Here is a 13,988-nt window from a genome sequence, read left to right as displayed (position 1 = left end):
AGCGGCTACAGGGTTTCCTCTTTTGCCCGAGGCGGGTATATAAACTGACCGCTCGGATCTTTCTTTCTTTTGACCCAAGTCGAGAATGTAGATCGGGTCAGTTTCTGTGTGGGCGCTTGGCGCACCTCATGCGTGAAGGTATTTGAAGGTTGTCTGTGTGTTCAGAGCCTAGACTAATCGAGGAACCGAAGGTACACAATATCCCATCGAACGTAGAGTTTTGCTTGTTTGGTGATTGTTTAGTGTTGAATTAGGATGTTTTGAATTTGACTTAATGTTTACGTTTGTTTTTTTTTGTTACATTTTATTTCATGCAATAAATTCTGTAAATTGTTAAGCGTTTTTTGTTTTATTTTTAGCTTAAGGTTAGGGTTTAACCACCGTGGGTTCTACCACGAGTGCACTGATCAGACAGATATTAGTTAAGCCTAGGGAAGGGTAGATAGTAGAGTCTTCCCCCCCTAGCAAGGCTTACACTAAAACTATCTAAAAAAGTTTTTCATTGAAAGAGTTATCGCGCTGGGACGCTGTGTACACTGCCCCTCGATTTTAAAGGCTATTTTAACCCATTTTTTTTTTCATATAGAGTCAGAGATTGCAGGCACTATAATATTTCTTTAATTCAAGATGTTGTTGTCCGCACTTTTTACGGTCATTTGTGGCTATCTAGCTATTAATCACTATATGGGTTCGGGTAAAATCGGCTAATTATCGCGACGTCATTATATTACTTTTACTCAACTTTACGCTGCATGTGTTTCCATAACAAACTGCCTTTACCCCATTTTGTGGTTGGGCTGACCGTTAGCCCTACACGCCTGACCAAGCGAGCACATTATACACACGCTGATATTTAAATATCTAATTGTAACGTGGTTATTTTGAGTTTTTTTTTTACTTTAAAATTTACTAGATCTACATCATCTTAGGCTTTGGCACAAAATAATGATGTAGGCCTACTATGATTTAGTTACAATTATTTAAATGTTTAAAAAGAAACTTAAAATACCAAGAATTGTTTTAGAAAATTGCTACGATCACCGCCCCATCCAATCCCGTTTGTAAAACAAAATCGCTTTTTTTTCTTAGGCGGGCGGTATACGTCTACATTTCTGATATATTTGCCACGAGAACTGCAGTTTTAATGTATAATCGACATTTTTGAAATGCACTTTTTAAATTATTGTTTTAAAGTAAGTAGCCTGCTTTGTGGTTTAATTCCGCATGTGGACGTCCACATTGACCCGCCCTCCTCCGCCCCCACCTCACCCCCCCCCCCCACTCCCCACCAAATTTTCGTAATTCAAAATTGACACATTCAATTTGTGATTCTATGAAATTAAAATTAGAAAAACTTAGTTTCTTGACAATTGCTAAGAAAAATAACATCAACCATGCCGACTTTAGATCTAATTTGTTTAAAGCTATAATCTCATGTGGAAGTGTTTCCAAAATGAAAAGACTAAAAACATTTCAGACAAACTTGCCACGAGAACTGCCGATTTAATGTAGAATCTACATTTTATATGCACTTTTTAAATTTATTGTTTAAAGTAAGTGCTTTGTGTTTTAGTTCCGCATGTGGACGTCCACATCGACCCGCACTCCTCCACTCCCACCCCACCCCCCACCCAAGTCTCCCACCCACTCCTTCCAAAGGACGAATTTTTGTTAATTCAAAATTGACACATTTAATTTGTGATTCTGTGACATTAAAATCAGAAAAACTTAATTTTATATCAATGGCTGAGGAAAATACCATATTGCATGCCGACTTAAGATCTAATTTGTTTAATGTCATAACATCATCTGGATGTTTTTCAAAAATAAAAAGGCTTCAAACATTTGACCCACACCCCAGGGGCGTAGCGAGGGGGGGGGCGGGGGGTGCGGACCGCACCGGGTGACACCATTTAGGGGGGTGACACCAAGGCAAAAAATAGCAAAATATATAGAGAAAAACTCGAGGGGTGGGTGCAAATCGAAAGTTTGAGGGGGGTGCAAATCGAAAACTCGAGGGGGGGGGGTGCAAATTGAAAGTTTGAGGGGGGGGTGCAAATCGAAAATTTGAAAGTTTGTCCCTGGGAAGGGTCTCTATGCCTCTGGGGGGGTGACACCCACCGGGTGACACCCGACCTCGCTACGCCACTGCCACACCCCGTGCTAATTGTGGACGGCCACAAAAATTTAGAAGACCTCTCAACACATGCTGCAAAATTACTAATTCATTTACATGCAATGTGTACGTTAACGGATAATGTAATATAGGGATTTGATATTTTCGGTGACATCCTTCGCTAGGCCTAAGTAATAATTGGGAGTTAAATTTTCCCAAGATGTCCGTAAACTTACCGTGTGAATGTGCTAATGTGAGCGGGTGAATGGGTGATTTATTTGTATTATTTTATTGTGTGCGAGTCTGTGCGTGAATGGTCAAATGGTCAGCGGCTACGGGGTTTCCCCTTCCGCCCGAGGCGGGTATATAAACTGACCGCTCGGACTTTTCTTTCTTTCTTTTGACCCGAGTCGAGAATGTAGCTCGGGTCAGTTTCTATGTGGGCGCTTGGCGCACCTCATGCGTGAAGGTATTTGAAGGTTGTCTGTGTGTTCAGAGCCTAGACTAACCGAGGCACCGAAGGTACACAGCATCCCATCGAACGTAGTGTTTTGTATGTTTGGTGATTGTTTAGTGTTGAATTAGGATGTTTTGAATTTACGTTTTTTTTTCATTTTATTTCATGCAATAAATTCTGTAAATTGTTAAGCGTTTTTTGTTAAGGGTTTAACCACCGTCGTGGGTTCTACTACGGTTGCACTGATCAGAGAGATATTAGTTAAGCCTAGGGAAGGGTAGATAGTGTAGTCATCCCCCTAGCAGGACTTACACTAAGACTATCTAAAATAGTTTTTTCATTGAAAGAGTTATCGCACTGGGACGCTGTGTACACTACCCCTCGATTTTAAAGGCTATTTTACCCATTATTTTTCATAAAGAGTCAGAGATTGCAGGCAGTTATAATTTTTTTTACAATTCAAGTTGCTGTTGTCCGAACTTTTTTCTGTCATTTGTGGCTGTCTAGCTATTAACCACTATATGGGTTCGGGTAAATTCGGCTAATCAACGTGACGTCATTATATTACTTTTACTCAACTTTACGCTGCATGTGTTTCCATAACAAACCGCCTTTACCCCATTTTGTGCTCGGGCTGACCGTTAGCCCTACATGCCTGACCAAGCGAGCACATTATACACGCGCTGATATTTAAATTTCTAATTGTAACGTGGTTATTTTTGAGTTTTTTTTTTTACTTAAAAAAATTACTAGATCTACATCATCTTAGGCTTTGGCACAAAATAATGGTGTAGGCCTACTATGATTTAGTTACAATTATTTAAATGTTTAAATAGAAACTTAAAATACTAAGAATTGTTTTAGAAAATTGCTACGATCACCGCCCCATCCAATTCCGTTTGTAAATCAAAATCGCTTTTTTTCTTAGGCGGGCGGTATACGTCTACATTTCTGATACATTTGCCACGAGAACTGCAGTTTTAATGTATAATCGACATTTTTGAAATGCACTTTTTAAATCTATTGTTGTAAAGTAAGCAGTCTACTTTGTTGTTTAATTCCGCAGGTGGACGTCCACATTGACCAGCCCTCCTCCGCCCCCACTTCAACCGACCCCCACCCCACCCCACCCCCCCCTCCCTCATCCCTCCCCACCAAATTTTCGTAATTCAAAATTGACACATTCAATTTGTGATTCTATGAAATTAAAATCAGAAAAACTTAGTTTCTTGACAATGGCTGAAGAAAATAATATCAAGCATGCCGACTTTAGATATAATTTGTTTAAAGCTATAATCTCATCTGGAAGTGTTTCCAAAATGAGAAGACTGAAAACATTTCTGACACATTTGCCACGAGAACTGCCGATTTAACGTATAATCTACATTTTATATGCACTTTTTAAATTTATTTTTTAAAGTAAGTACTTTGTGGTTTAGTTCCGCATGTGGACGGCCGCATTGACCCGCACTCCTCCACCCCCCCCCCCTTCCCTGATAAGATCACCTGAGTACAACAATAGCCCCACAGAAGGTCCGTCCACCCCCAGCAATAAAACACTTCCGGTTCTGTTTACTGGTGGGATTTATTTTTAGACTAAGATGGCCGCTGGTCACGTGACGGGTGACCACAGGAGATAATAAAATTGAAAGTGCTGTTGGGGGTAGTCACAACTAGGCTTGGTTGTTTACAACAAGAGTTTAAAGTTCATAGACTAGGTTCAAATATTTACAACAAAGTTCATAGACTAGGTTCAAATATTTACAACTAGGTTCAAATATTTACAACAAAGTTCATAGACTAGGTTCAAATATTTACAACTATGTTCAAATATTTACAACAAAGTTCATAGACTAGGTTCAAATATTTACAACTAGGTTCAAATATTTACAACAAAGTTCATAGACTAGGTTCAAATATTTACAACTAGGTTCAAATATTTACAACAAAGTTCATAGACTAGGTTCAAATATTTACAACTAGGTTCAAATATTTACAACAAAGTTCATAGACTAGGTTCAAATATTTACAACTAGGTTCAAATATTTACAACAAAGTTCATAGACTAGGTTCAAATATTTACAACTAGGTTCAAATATTTACAACAAAGTTTTTGGACTAGGTTTACATATTTACAACAAAGTTCATAGACTAGGTTCAAATATTTACAACTAGGTTCAAATATTTACAACAAAGTTCATAGACTAGGTTCAAATATTTACAACAAAGTTCATAGACTAGGTTCAAATATTTACAAAAAAGTTCATAGATTAGGTTCAAATATTTACAACAAAGTTCATAGACTAGGCTCAAATGTTAACAACTTAATTAAAAACCCTGGCATATAATGCTTTCCACATCTGAAAATCTTCTTAAATTTGTGAAAATAAACTGAAACAAATGTATAACACGGCCATCTTGCAAAATCAACCGTTTACAATTGAAAGTGTTGTATATGTGATTTGGGTATAGATGTAAGCTCAATAATTATTAAAGGGTTCCTAATATAGTTAGTATAGTTAATATTTGTATGGGTATTCATTCAGTTGTTAAATATGTGTGTATTTTTAAATGTTTACTAATAATCTATTTTGGGTTCTTAAATCTCAAGGCTTTGTTTTTTTCATGTTCGTAAACATTTAGTCTTAAGAAAACATGGAATGCTTATATTTGAGTCTTTAATCACAGAGCGAAAACACGTCTGTTTAGTTTTTTTAGTTCTGTGTCAATTCTCTGAGCTTATTAAAGTGTGAATATCCTGAATATGCAATACCTGACATTTCTCTACTTGTTGCCCAGGATGTGTGTTTGGATTGTTAAGTGCAGTCAGAGGCGTAGCGAGGGGGGGGGGGGGGGGGGCGGGGGGGACATATGTCCCCGGGCGCCGACCTTAGGGAGAGGCGCCAAATTGAAAGTTTGAGGGGGGGGGGGGCAAATGAAGAGTTCGAGGGGGGGGGGGTGCAAATCGAAAGATTGAGGGGGGGTGCAAATGAAAAGTTCGAGGGGGGGGTGCAAATCGAAAATTTGCTCCCGAGGGGGGGGGGCGCCAAATTGAAAGTATGTCCCCGGGCGCCGGGAGGGGTCGCTACGCCTCTGAGTGCAGTTATCAAATAGTTCACTAAACTATTGAATAGAGTTGGATTGTACGTCGTTATGTTATTTATCAGTAATTATATAATGTGTTTGTTACAAATACAGTTGAGATTTAACGTCTGAAAGTGCTTTGTTTATAGACTAATATAGCGAGAGCCTCATAACTTTTATGGTTATAATGGCTTTGTTTTCACATGAATGTATTGTCTATGATAAACGCTTTGTCTGGAAAAGAACTTGTGGTGAAGTTTTTGTTATGTAAACAAAATTGTTCTATTTGATGAATCTAACGTATGTGGGGAAAAAAATTCAATGTGATGAATGCGAGCTAAAGTATGTGAAGAAATATTGTATTTGATGAATGCGAGCAAAAGTATGTGAAAAAATATTGTATTTGATGAACGCTTATGCTCGTTTATTGTATTTGTCGTCACTTTCTTGTGTATGCGAGTAAAAATAACAACAACACAAATTCTGATTGCTTTTTTGTCGTCATTCTAACATCTGATTTGATTGGTGATTGGCTACATCGATCTGCTTGCGCCACCAGCTGCGAAATTAAAGGGATATTTGAATAGTTTTTAATGCTAATGTTAGGCCGGCTCTTCTCTTAGAAGTTCTCAAGTTCCTTCTATTGCAAGCTTTCTTCTGTCGTTAGAAGTTCCCTAGTTGATTCTATTGCAAGTTTTTTCTATCGTAACAAGTTCCCAAATTCTTCTACTGCTAGTTTTCTTCTGTCTCCAGAAGTTCCCCAGCTACTCAAAATGTTAATTTGGTTCTTAGATTAGAAACTCGATAATTCTTTCTAAAACTAGTTTCCTCTCCCGTATGAAGTTCCCCAGTTCTCTTTGATTCTACTTTTCCCCTTTATTTAGTAGAATTTCCCGTTCCCCCCCCCCCCCCCCCCCCCCCACCCCCTCACCACCCCGAAACTTTACGCGCGCTACAAATACCACCACACCACACCACACAGAATAGTGTGTGGAGTGTTAAGGAAAAATGAAAACAAACACTAATTTCTTGGCAACATAAATCGGTGTCCGTGTGTTTTTGTAACCCTCGGCAATTTATCAGCAAAAAGTTAATGAAATAGGCCAAGCCTCAGTAAAAAAAAAATCATTGTTGCTTAAAAAGTACTTTAGAATAATTAATTGTGCCAACTTATATTTACTACACACCAGGAACGTAATTACTTTAAAAACTCCATCGCACACTTAAGAAAAATACTCATTTTGTGAATGGTATATCAACAAAAAACTGTTTACACTAAATAAACGATTCGATAGTTCCATTATGTGAACTCCGTCTAAAATAATGTCGTCAAGTTCTGTAACTCTCGTTAAATCATTGTCTGCCCTTGTTTTCTTTAAGTCTAAGAGAGAGAGAGAGAGAGAGAGAGAGAGAGAGAGAGAGAGAGAGAGAGAGAGAGAGAGAGAGAGAGAGAGAGAGAGATGTGACGACTGGTTGATACAAATAACTCGTCATATTAAGTCAAGAACACAAAGTAAAAAAGTTTATCTAGCTATTCCTTACAACTGTACTTTTGTGTAGTGCTGTTGTTGACATTTTTGTTTTACCTGTTGTTGACATTTGTGTGTGGTACTGTTGTTGACATTTTTGTGTAGTGCTGTTGTTGACATTTTTGTGTAGTGCTGTTGTTGACATTTGTGTGTAGTGCTGTTGTTGACATTTTTGTGTAGTGCTGTTGTTGACATTTTTATGTAGTGCTGTTGTTGACATTTTTATGTAGTGCTGTTGTTGACATTTTTGTGTAGTGCTGTTGTTGACATTTGTGTGTAGTGCTGTTGTTGACATTTTTGTGTAGTGCTGTTGTTGACATTTTTATGTAGTGCTGTTGTTGACATTTTTGTGTAGTGCTGTTGTTGACATTTTTGTGTAGTGCTGTTGTTGACATTTTTATGTAGTGCTGTTGTTGACATTTTAGTGTAGTGCTGTTGTTGTCATTTTTGTGTTGAACTGTTGTTGACATTTTTGTTGACATTTTGTGTGGTGCTGTTGTTGACATTTTTGTGTTGAGCTGTAGTTGACATTTTGTGTTGAGCTGTTGTTGACATTTGTGTGTTGAGCTGTTGTTGACAGCTGTTACTGTGATTCAGCCGTTTCTAACAATCGAACAGCCGAACCACAGATCAATCACCGTACACAGAACCACAAGAGTCCCCCCCCTCTCTCACGTCATTCACTCAAACATCACACCGCTACGTAATCATTAAACACATATCTCTTTCCTACGTCATTACTTCACTGACATATGTGATACTTGTATGTGATACTCAGTTATCTGGATGTGATACTGGTGTGTTTTATATTATGTGATACTTTGTGTTTGACATATTGTGCGGTACATAAGTAGTATATTAGGTCGCTTTTGGAGCGATTTTTTGGCGGAGCAGGTGGTGGGGATGCGCAAAGGATATATAGTAAAATACTCGGAGCAGGATGCGCAGCCTGCCGCAGCCTGCCGCAAAGACATATAGTAAAATACTACGCCAGCTGCCGCAGGGTGGGTGAGCAGGATGCACCGCAGGCGCAAAGACATATAGTAAAATACTACGCCAACTGGGGTTGGCGGAGCAGTGAAGGGTGAGTCACCTTTTGGTGACCTTGTGACGTAATCATTGACCTTGTGACGTAATCAGTGACATTGTGACGTAATCATTGACCTAGTTACGTAATTTTAATGTGTTTTTTAATGAGTTTTAATGAATTTTTAAAATTTAAATTAATTTTTGACCTAGTTACGTAATTTTAATGTGTTTTTATTACATAATTGTTTAATTTGTTTGTTTACTTGTTGTTTAATTTAATTACTTTGTTTATATTGTGTAATTTTTATTAACGAGTTACATAATTTGATTATTTGTTTACTTTTTAATTATTTTTATTTTGTTTATTTTTAATTTTATTTTATAATTAGTTTGAATTTTTATTGACTAGTTATGTAATTTAATTACTTTGATTGTTTAATTAGTTTGTTTACTTGTTGTTTAATTTAATTACTTTGTTTATATTGTGTAATTTTTATTGACCTAGTTACGTAATTTTAATGAGTTTTTTTAATGAGTTTGAATTTAATTTTTAAATTTTAATTAGTTTTTAATTAGTTACGTAATTTGATTATTTGTTTACTTTGTTGTTTAATTTGTTGGTTTGTTTATTTGCTTGTATGTATGTTTTAAATAAAAGACTAACACTAGCGTGGACTTTGTATAAGGACCATTCAGCAACACAACGAACGGTTACCGAAAATAGAACATCCATTTAACCACATCTGTTACTTATCGATCCGCAATCCTTTGTTCTTGTCAAACACTGGGATAATTTTAGCGGGGTTAGGTTGGTCGAAATTCCCCTCTTAGAGTCATGTTTTAGTGTAAATATTGAGATTTTTGAATTTGACGAAAACCAGATCCTTTCTCCGAAACTTAGAAGTAGTGATAGGTTTAGGGAGACTGTGTATCTTTTATTTTTTCAAAATCAGTTTATGTACATTAATAATATAGGTGGGGCGGGTCACGCTTTCGCGTGTTCTGTGTGTAACAAATTATGGCCCACCGTTAAACAATTAAACAGACACGTGAAAGGGTGTAATGGGGGGAAACCCGTAGATAGGTATAAGGGAGGGGTTTATCAGACACAGCAAACAATCTGGGAGTTTTTAGCGTCCTATGGGTTAGATGTAGATAGTAACTTTGTTTATCCCTTCCGAGCAACTTACGATTTCGAATGCTATTTCGACCATACCGAGTTACCCACGTTAGGTAGAGTTACAAAAAGCGTTGCCAAACACGTGCCTTTGTCTTGCTCTGTCGCCTCAAACGTAGATGGGTTCGTCGAACCCATCTGTTTTATTTCGACTGGTGACCCTCAAGAATTAGTGACTAGAGTTATTGACAGACTCCACATAATCGCCGAGGCAGCTTATGGAATTTTGAAAAAACAGTTCGAGCCTGTTTTTAAGCAAATCAGGAAGTTATTTCCACCTAAAGCTAGGGGTAGTGATAATAAGTCGAACGACAAAGGGTTTGATAGGTTTCTTAGCGGTAGATTAGACGAGTATTTGCGACAAATGCCGGTTATAGGGTTTAATTCAGGAAAATATGATATAAATCTCGTTAAGCCGTATTTTATTCAGTACTTTTTAGCTTATTCAAACACAGAAGAGGGGTTAGAGGAGGGACCTAGAGCTAGTTGTAACGATGATGAAGACGACGTAGAAGATAAACAAACACCGTTTAAATATGTAGTTAAAAGAAATAATAATTTTATGTGTATATCAACAAATAAATTAAAGTTCTTAGATATAGTTAATTATCTAGAACCGGGGTTTAGTTATAGTAAATACCTCGCCGCATATAATGTTAAAGAGACCAAGGGATTTTTTCCGTACGAATATGTCAAAAATTTAGCCGTCTTAGATGAAACGTCTTTACCTCCGCATTCGGCCTTTTTTTCATCATTAAAAAATTGTAACATTTCAGACGAGGAGTACGCGACGTGTAGCCAAATTTGGGTAGAGAAGGGGATGCAAACGTTTAAAGATTATCTTATTTGGTATAACAATATCGATGTAAAACCGTTTATCGAAGCGCTCGAGCAGCAAACTAATTTTTACAAAAATTTAGTGGTTGATATTTTTAAAGACGCGATTTCTGTCCCGGGGGTAACCTTAAAATACTTATTCAAAACACTTCCCGAAAACGTTTCTTTTTCTTTGTGTTCCGAGCGCGAATCAGAGTTACATAAAACAATCCGAAATAATATCGTAGGGGGCCCCTCCATTATTTTTCATAGACATCACGAAAAGGGTGAAACGTTCATTAGGGGGAATAGTAATAAGGTGGTACAGGCAATTAAGGGGTACGACGCAAACGCGCTTTATTTATGGTCTTTAATGCAAAAAATGCCGACGGGATTTCCGATTATTAGAAATAGTGAGGAGGGGTTTAGACCGCGTAAAACGAATCATTATGGGGAACAGGCTTTTCAGTGGTTATCGTGGGTTTCAAAAACAAAGGGGGTAACTTTAAAAACGGCATTTAACGGGGGTGAAGTTAGCTTAGGATCACGCCATATAAGAGTAGACGGGTGGGACGCGAACAGTCGAACCGTTTATCAGTTCCATGGCTGCCTCTTTCATGGACACCCCGACTGCCCCTTAACCAAAGACCGAACAGTAAATCCTATTAGTAACAGACCCTTGACAGAGTTATTTAAAAAGACAAACGAAATTACGAAGTACCTTACCGAGACTGCTGACGTTAAAGTCGTAGAAATGTGGGAATGTGAGTGGGGGAACCAGAAAAAAATGAACCCAACTATTAAAGACTATTTAAAATCTATTGACAAATCACAAAAAACACCGACACCGACCTATGGTAAGAAATGGCCCCTGACTGAAAAACAGATCATCGATTCTGTTTTAGACGACTCGTGTTTTGGACTGATAGAATGCGACATTAAAGTACCGGATAGTTTAAGAGAACATTTTAGTGAGATGACACCTATTTTTAAAAATACGAACGTTACGCGCGACGACATCGGACCGTTTTTGAGACAATACGCGATCGATAACAACTTATTAACTAGCGGTAGACGGACTTTAATCGGTAGCTTTACAGGGGAGAAAATTTTATTAGCGACCCCCCTTTTAAAGTGGTATTTAAATCATGGGTTGGTGGTAACTAAAATTTATCAAGTCGTTGAATATAATCCGGTTGCATGTTTTAAGACATTTGGGGATACAGTTTCAGACGCGCGAAGAAAGGGGGACATAGACGACAAATACGCAATAACTAGTGAAACAATGAAATTGTTAGGAAACGCGGCATACGGTAAAACTTTGACGGATAAAACACGACATGCGGACATGACCTACTGTAGTGATAGGGATATAGGGGATTGTATTAATAATCCACGATTTAAAAAAATGACAAAACTTACCGACGCTGTTTACGAAGTAGAAACGTTAAAAAAGAAGATAGTTTGGGATCTCCCTCTTCAGATAGGCTTTTTCGTTTATCAGTACGCGAAACTTAGAATGTTAGAATTTTATTATGACTTTATAGACAAATATATAGATAGAACCGACTTTCAGCTATGTGAGATGGACACGGACAGTTTATACTTAGCCTTAAGTACCGATGACTTGTTAAAAGCCGTTAGACCGGGACTAGAACACGAGTTTTTTGACATTTACGACAAATGGTTCCCCTCAGAAGTATGTGACTCACATAGACCACAATTTATAAGCGGCAAAGGCACGGTAGATAGTCATTGTCTGGGGTGTAGGGCTAGGAAAATTTATGAAAAAAGAACACCGGGGTTGTTTAAATTAGAATATGAAGGGGATGGGATGGTATCTTTATGTAGTAAGACGTACCACTGTTTTGGCGAGTATAATAAAACATCAACCAAAGGATTATCTAAAAATCACAACACATTAGGCAAAGAATCTTTCATGCAGGTCCTCACAACAAAGGAACCAAGTGGTGGGACAAACACAGGGTTCAGAGCATACAACACGGGGATATATACTTACACCCAACACAGAAACTCACTTTCTTACTTTTACATTAAAAGACGAGTAGACGCAGACAATGTGACAACATCTCCCCTAGACATATAAGAACCTTTAGTTTACCAACCGTGACTTTAACGAGACTTTAATGTAAATATGTAAATAAGACAGAACCATGACGGTATGCTGATGGGGTTGTTTTTATTCAATAAAAACTTATGATATAAACGGTCTTTTTTAAATTTTTGATGTGAGTTATTGTTTTGTTACTTGTCCCTGAAAGTTATGTAACTCGGTATCCTGTATAAGAGGCATGACTGAAATCAAAATCAACCATTTAAAATACTGGATCCGAGTTGGAAACAGCTCTTTACGGCATTGATCGATAGCCCACCCAGGCGTGGTATTCAGGGAATACTATAAACACCGCCGTATAAGAACCCTATACCATGTCCGGTGAATGTTTTTGTCTTCAGTGCTGTGGATGGGATTCCACTGAGAGCACGGGAATGTCGGCTCAAACGGAAACGGGTCTTGATATTGGACCCGAGGAAGTGAGATTGTATCCTGTACAGATGATCAATACCTTTCATGAGACTAATCAAGGGGATATGAATCTAGGTTATGAGAGAGTGTTTGTACAGCGACCTATAGGTGGAACCTTTATTGAACCCCTTGATGAGACACCACCACCACCCAACCCAGCTTCTGACAGGGACAGTGACATCAGGTTCCATGATGAGGAGGAAAGGTTGCAAACATTTTCAGGGTGTTGGTCCGACGTCTACCCGGTCGACCCTATCAGTTTGGCTAAAAATGGTTTTATCTTCATTGGACCTGGCGACCTTGTCAAGTGTATTTTCTGTTTGAATACGTTGGGGGGTTGGGAAACGGGTGATGTGGTAGAAGAAGAACATCGACGCTATTATCCAGACTGTCCTTTTGTACGGGCTGCACATTCACACACACACACACACATACACACACACACACACACAGGAGTTGTTTTAAGTAAATAAAATTTTTATATACATTTAAATGCTCTTTTGTGATTTATTGTAATAGCTGCTTAAAAGGTGTGACAACTTTCCCATCCAACTTTGAAATCCTACGCAGTCAAAACATCGGTGTCTGTTATACACCCCAAACCAAACTTTTTTCACTCAAACCAAAAAGCTCTCACATACACACACACACACACACACACAAAGCGACCTTGTAAAGACAAATAATATTGCATCGTTGAAAACTTCACCGACTCTAGTATAAAAACCATCCACCAACCCCTTCCAAAACATACATGTAACAACTTTGAAACCTACCTAGATGAAAACCTCACCGACCCTAATATAAACTCGGCTGCCAACAATTCCAAGAACATGTATGTACCAACATGTCTCGGTGTTATCAAAACTCCCCCGACCCTAGTATGAACTCTGCCCCTAACAATTCCTAAACATACATGTAGCAACTTTGAAACACGCCTCGGTGAAAACTTCACCGACCGTAGTATAGACTCTACACCAACCCCTTCCAAAACATCCGTGTACCAACATCACTCGGTGAAAACAAAATCCTTCCCACTCTAGTATGGATTCGGCCCCTAACACTTCCAAAACATACCTGTATCAACTTTGTAACCTGCCTCGGTGAAAACTTCACCGACGCTAGTTTGAAACCTACCAACTCCAAAGCATACATGTAACAACTTTGAACCAATCCATGGTGAAACCAAAACCACACCACCCTAGTATAAACTCTACACCTAGCAATTCCTAAAC

At 38.2% G+C, this 13,988-nt stretch overlaps 1 protein-coding gene across 1 annotated transcript; it reads left to right on the top strand.

Moving 5' to 3' along the window:
• Window positions 1-12,716: 12,716 nt before the first annotated feature.
• Window positions 12,717-13,280, top strand: LOC131941849 (baculoviral IAP repeat-containing protein 3-like). The gene is made up of 2 exons (XM_059301412.1): window positions 12,717-13,062; window positions 13,273-13,280. The coding sequence occupies exons 1-2, from the start codon at window positions 12,717-12,719 to the stop codon at window positions 13,278-13,280; spliced, it is 354 nt and encodes a 117-aa protein (XP_059157395.1).
• The last annotated feature ends 708 nt before the right edge of the window (window positions 13,281-13,988 follow it).

Source organism: Physella acuta, unplaced genomic scaffold, assembly GCF_028476545.2.
Source record: "Physella acuta isolate Inbredline_101_S28 unplaced genomic scaffold, ASM2847654v3 ptg000374l, whole genome shotgun sequence".
Classification (NCBI taxonomy): Eukaryota; Metazoa; Mollusca; class Gastropoda; family Physidae; genus Physella; species Physella acuta.
Note: the sequence above shows the minus strand (reverse complement) of the source record. Positions and strands in the feature narration are given on the sequence as shown.

Coding starts and splice junctions, on each gene's coding strand:
- LOC131941849 (XM_059301412.1), top strand. CDS start 12,717: ATGTCGGCTCAAACGGAAACGGGTCTTGATATTGGACCCGAGGAAGTG.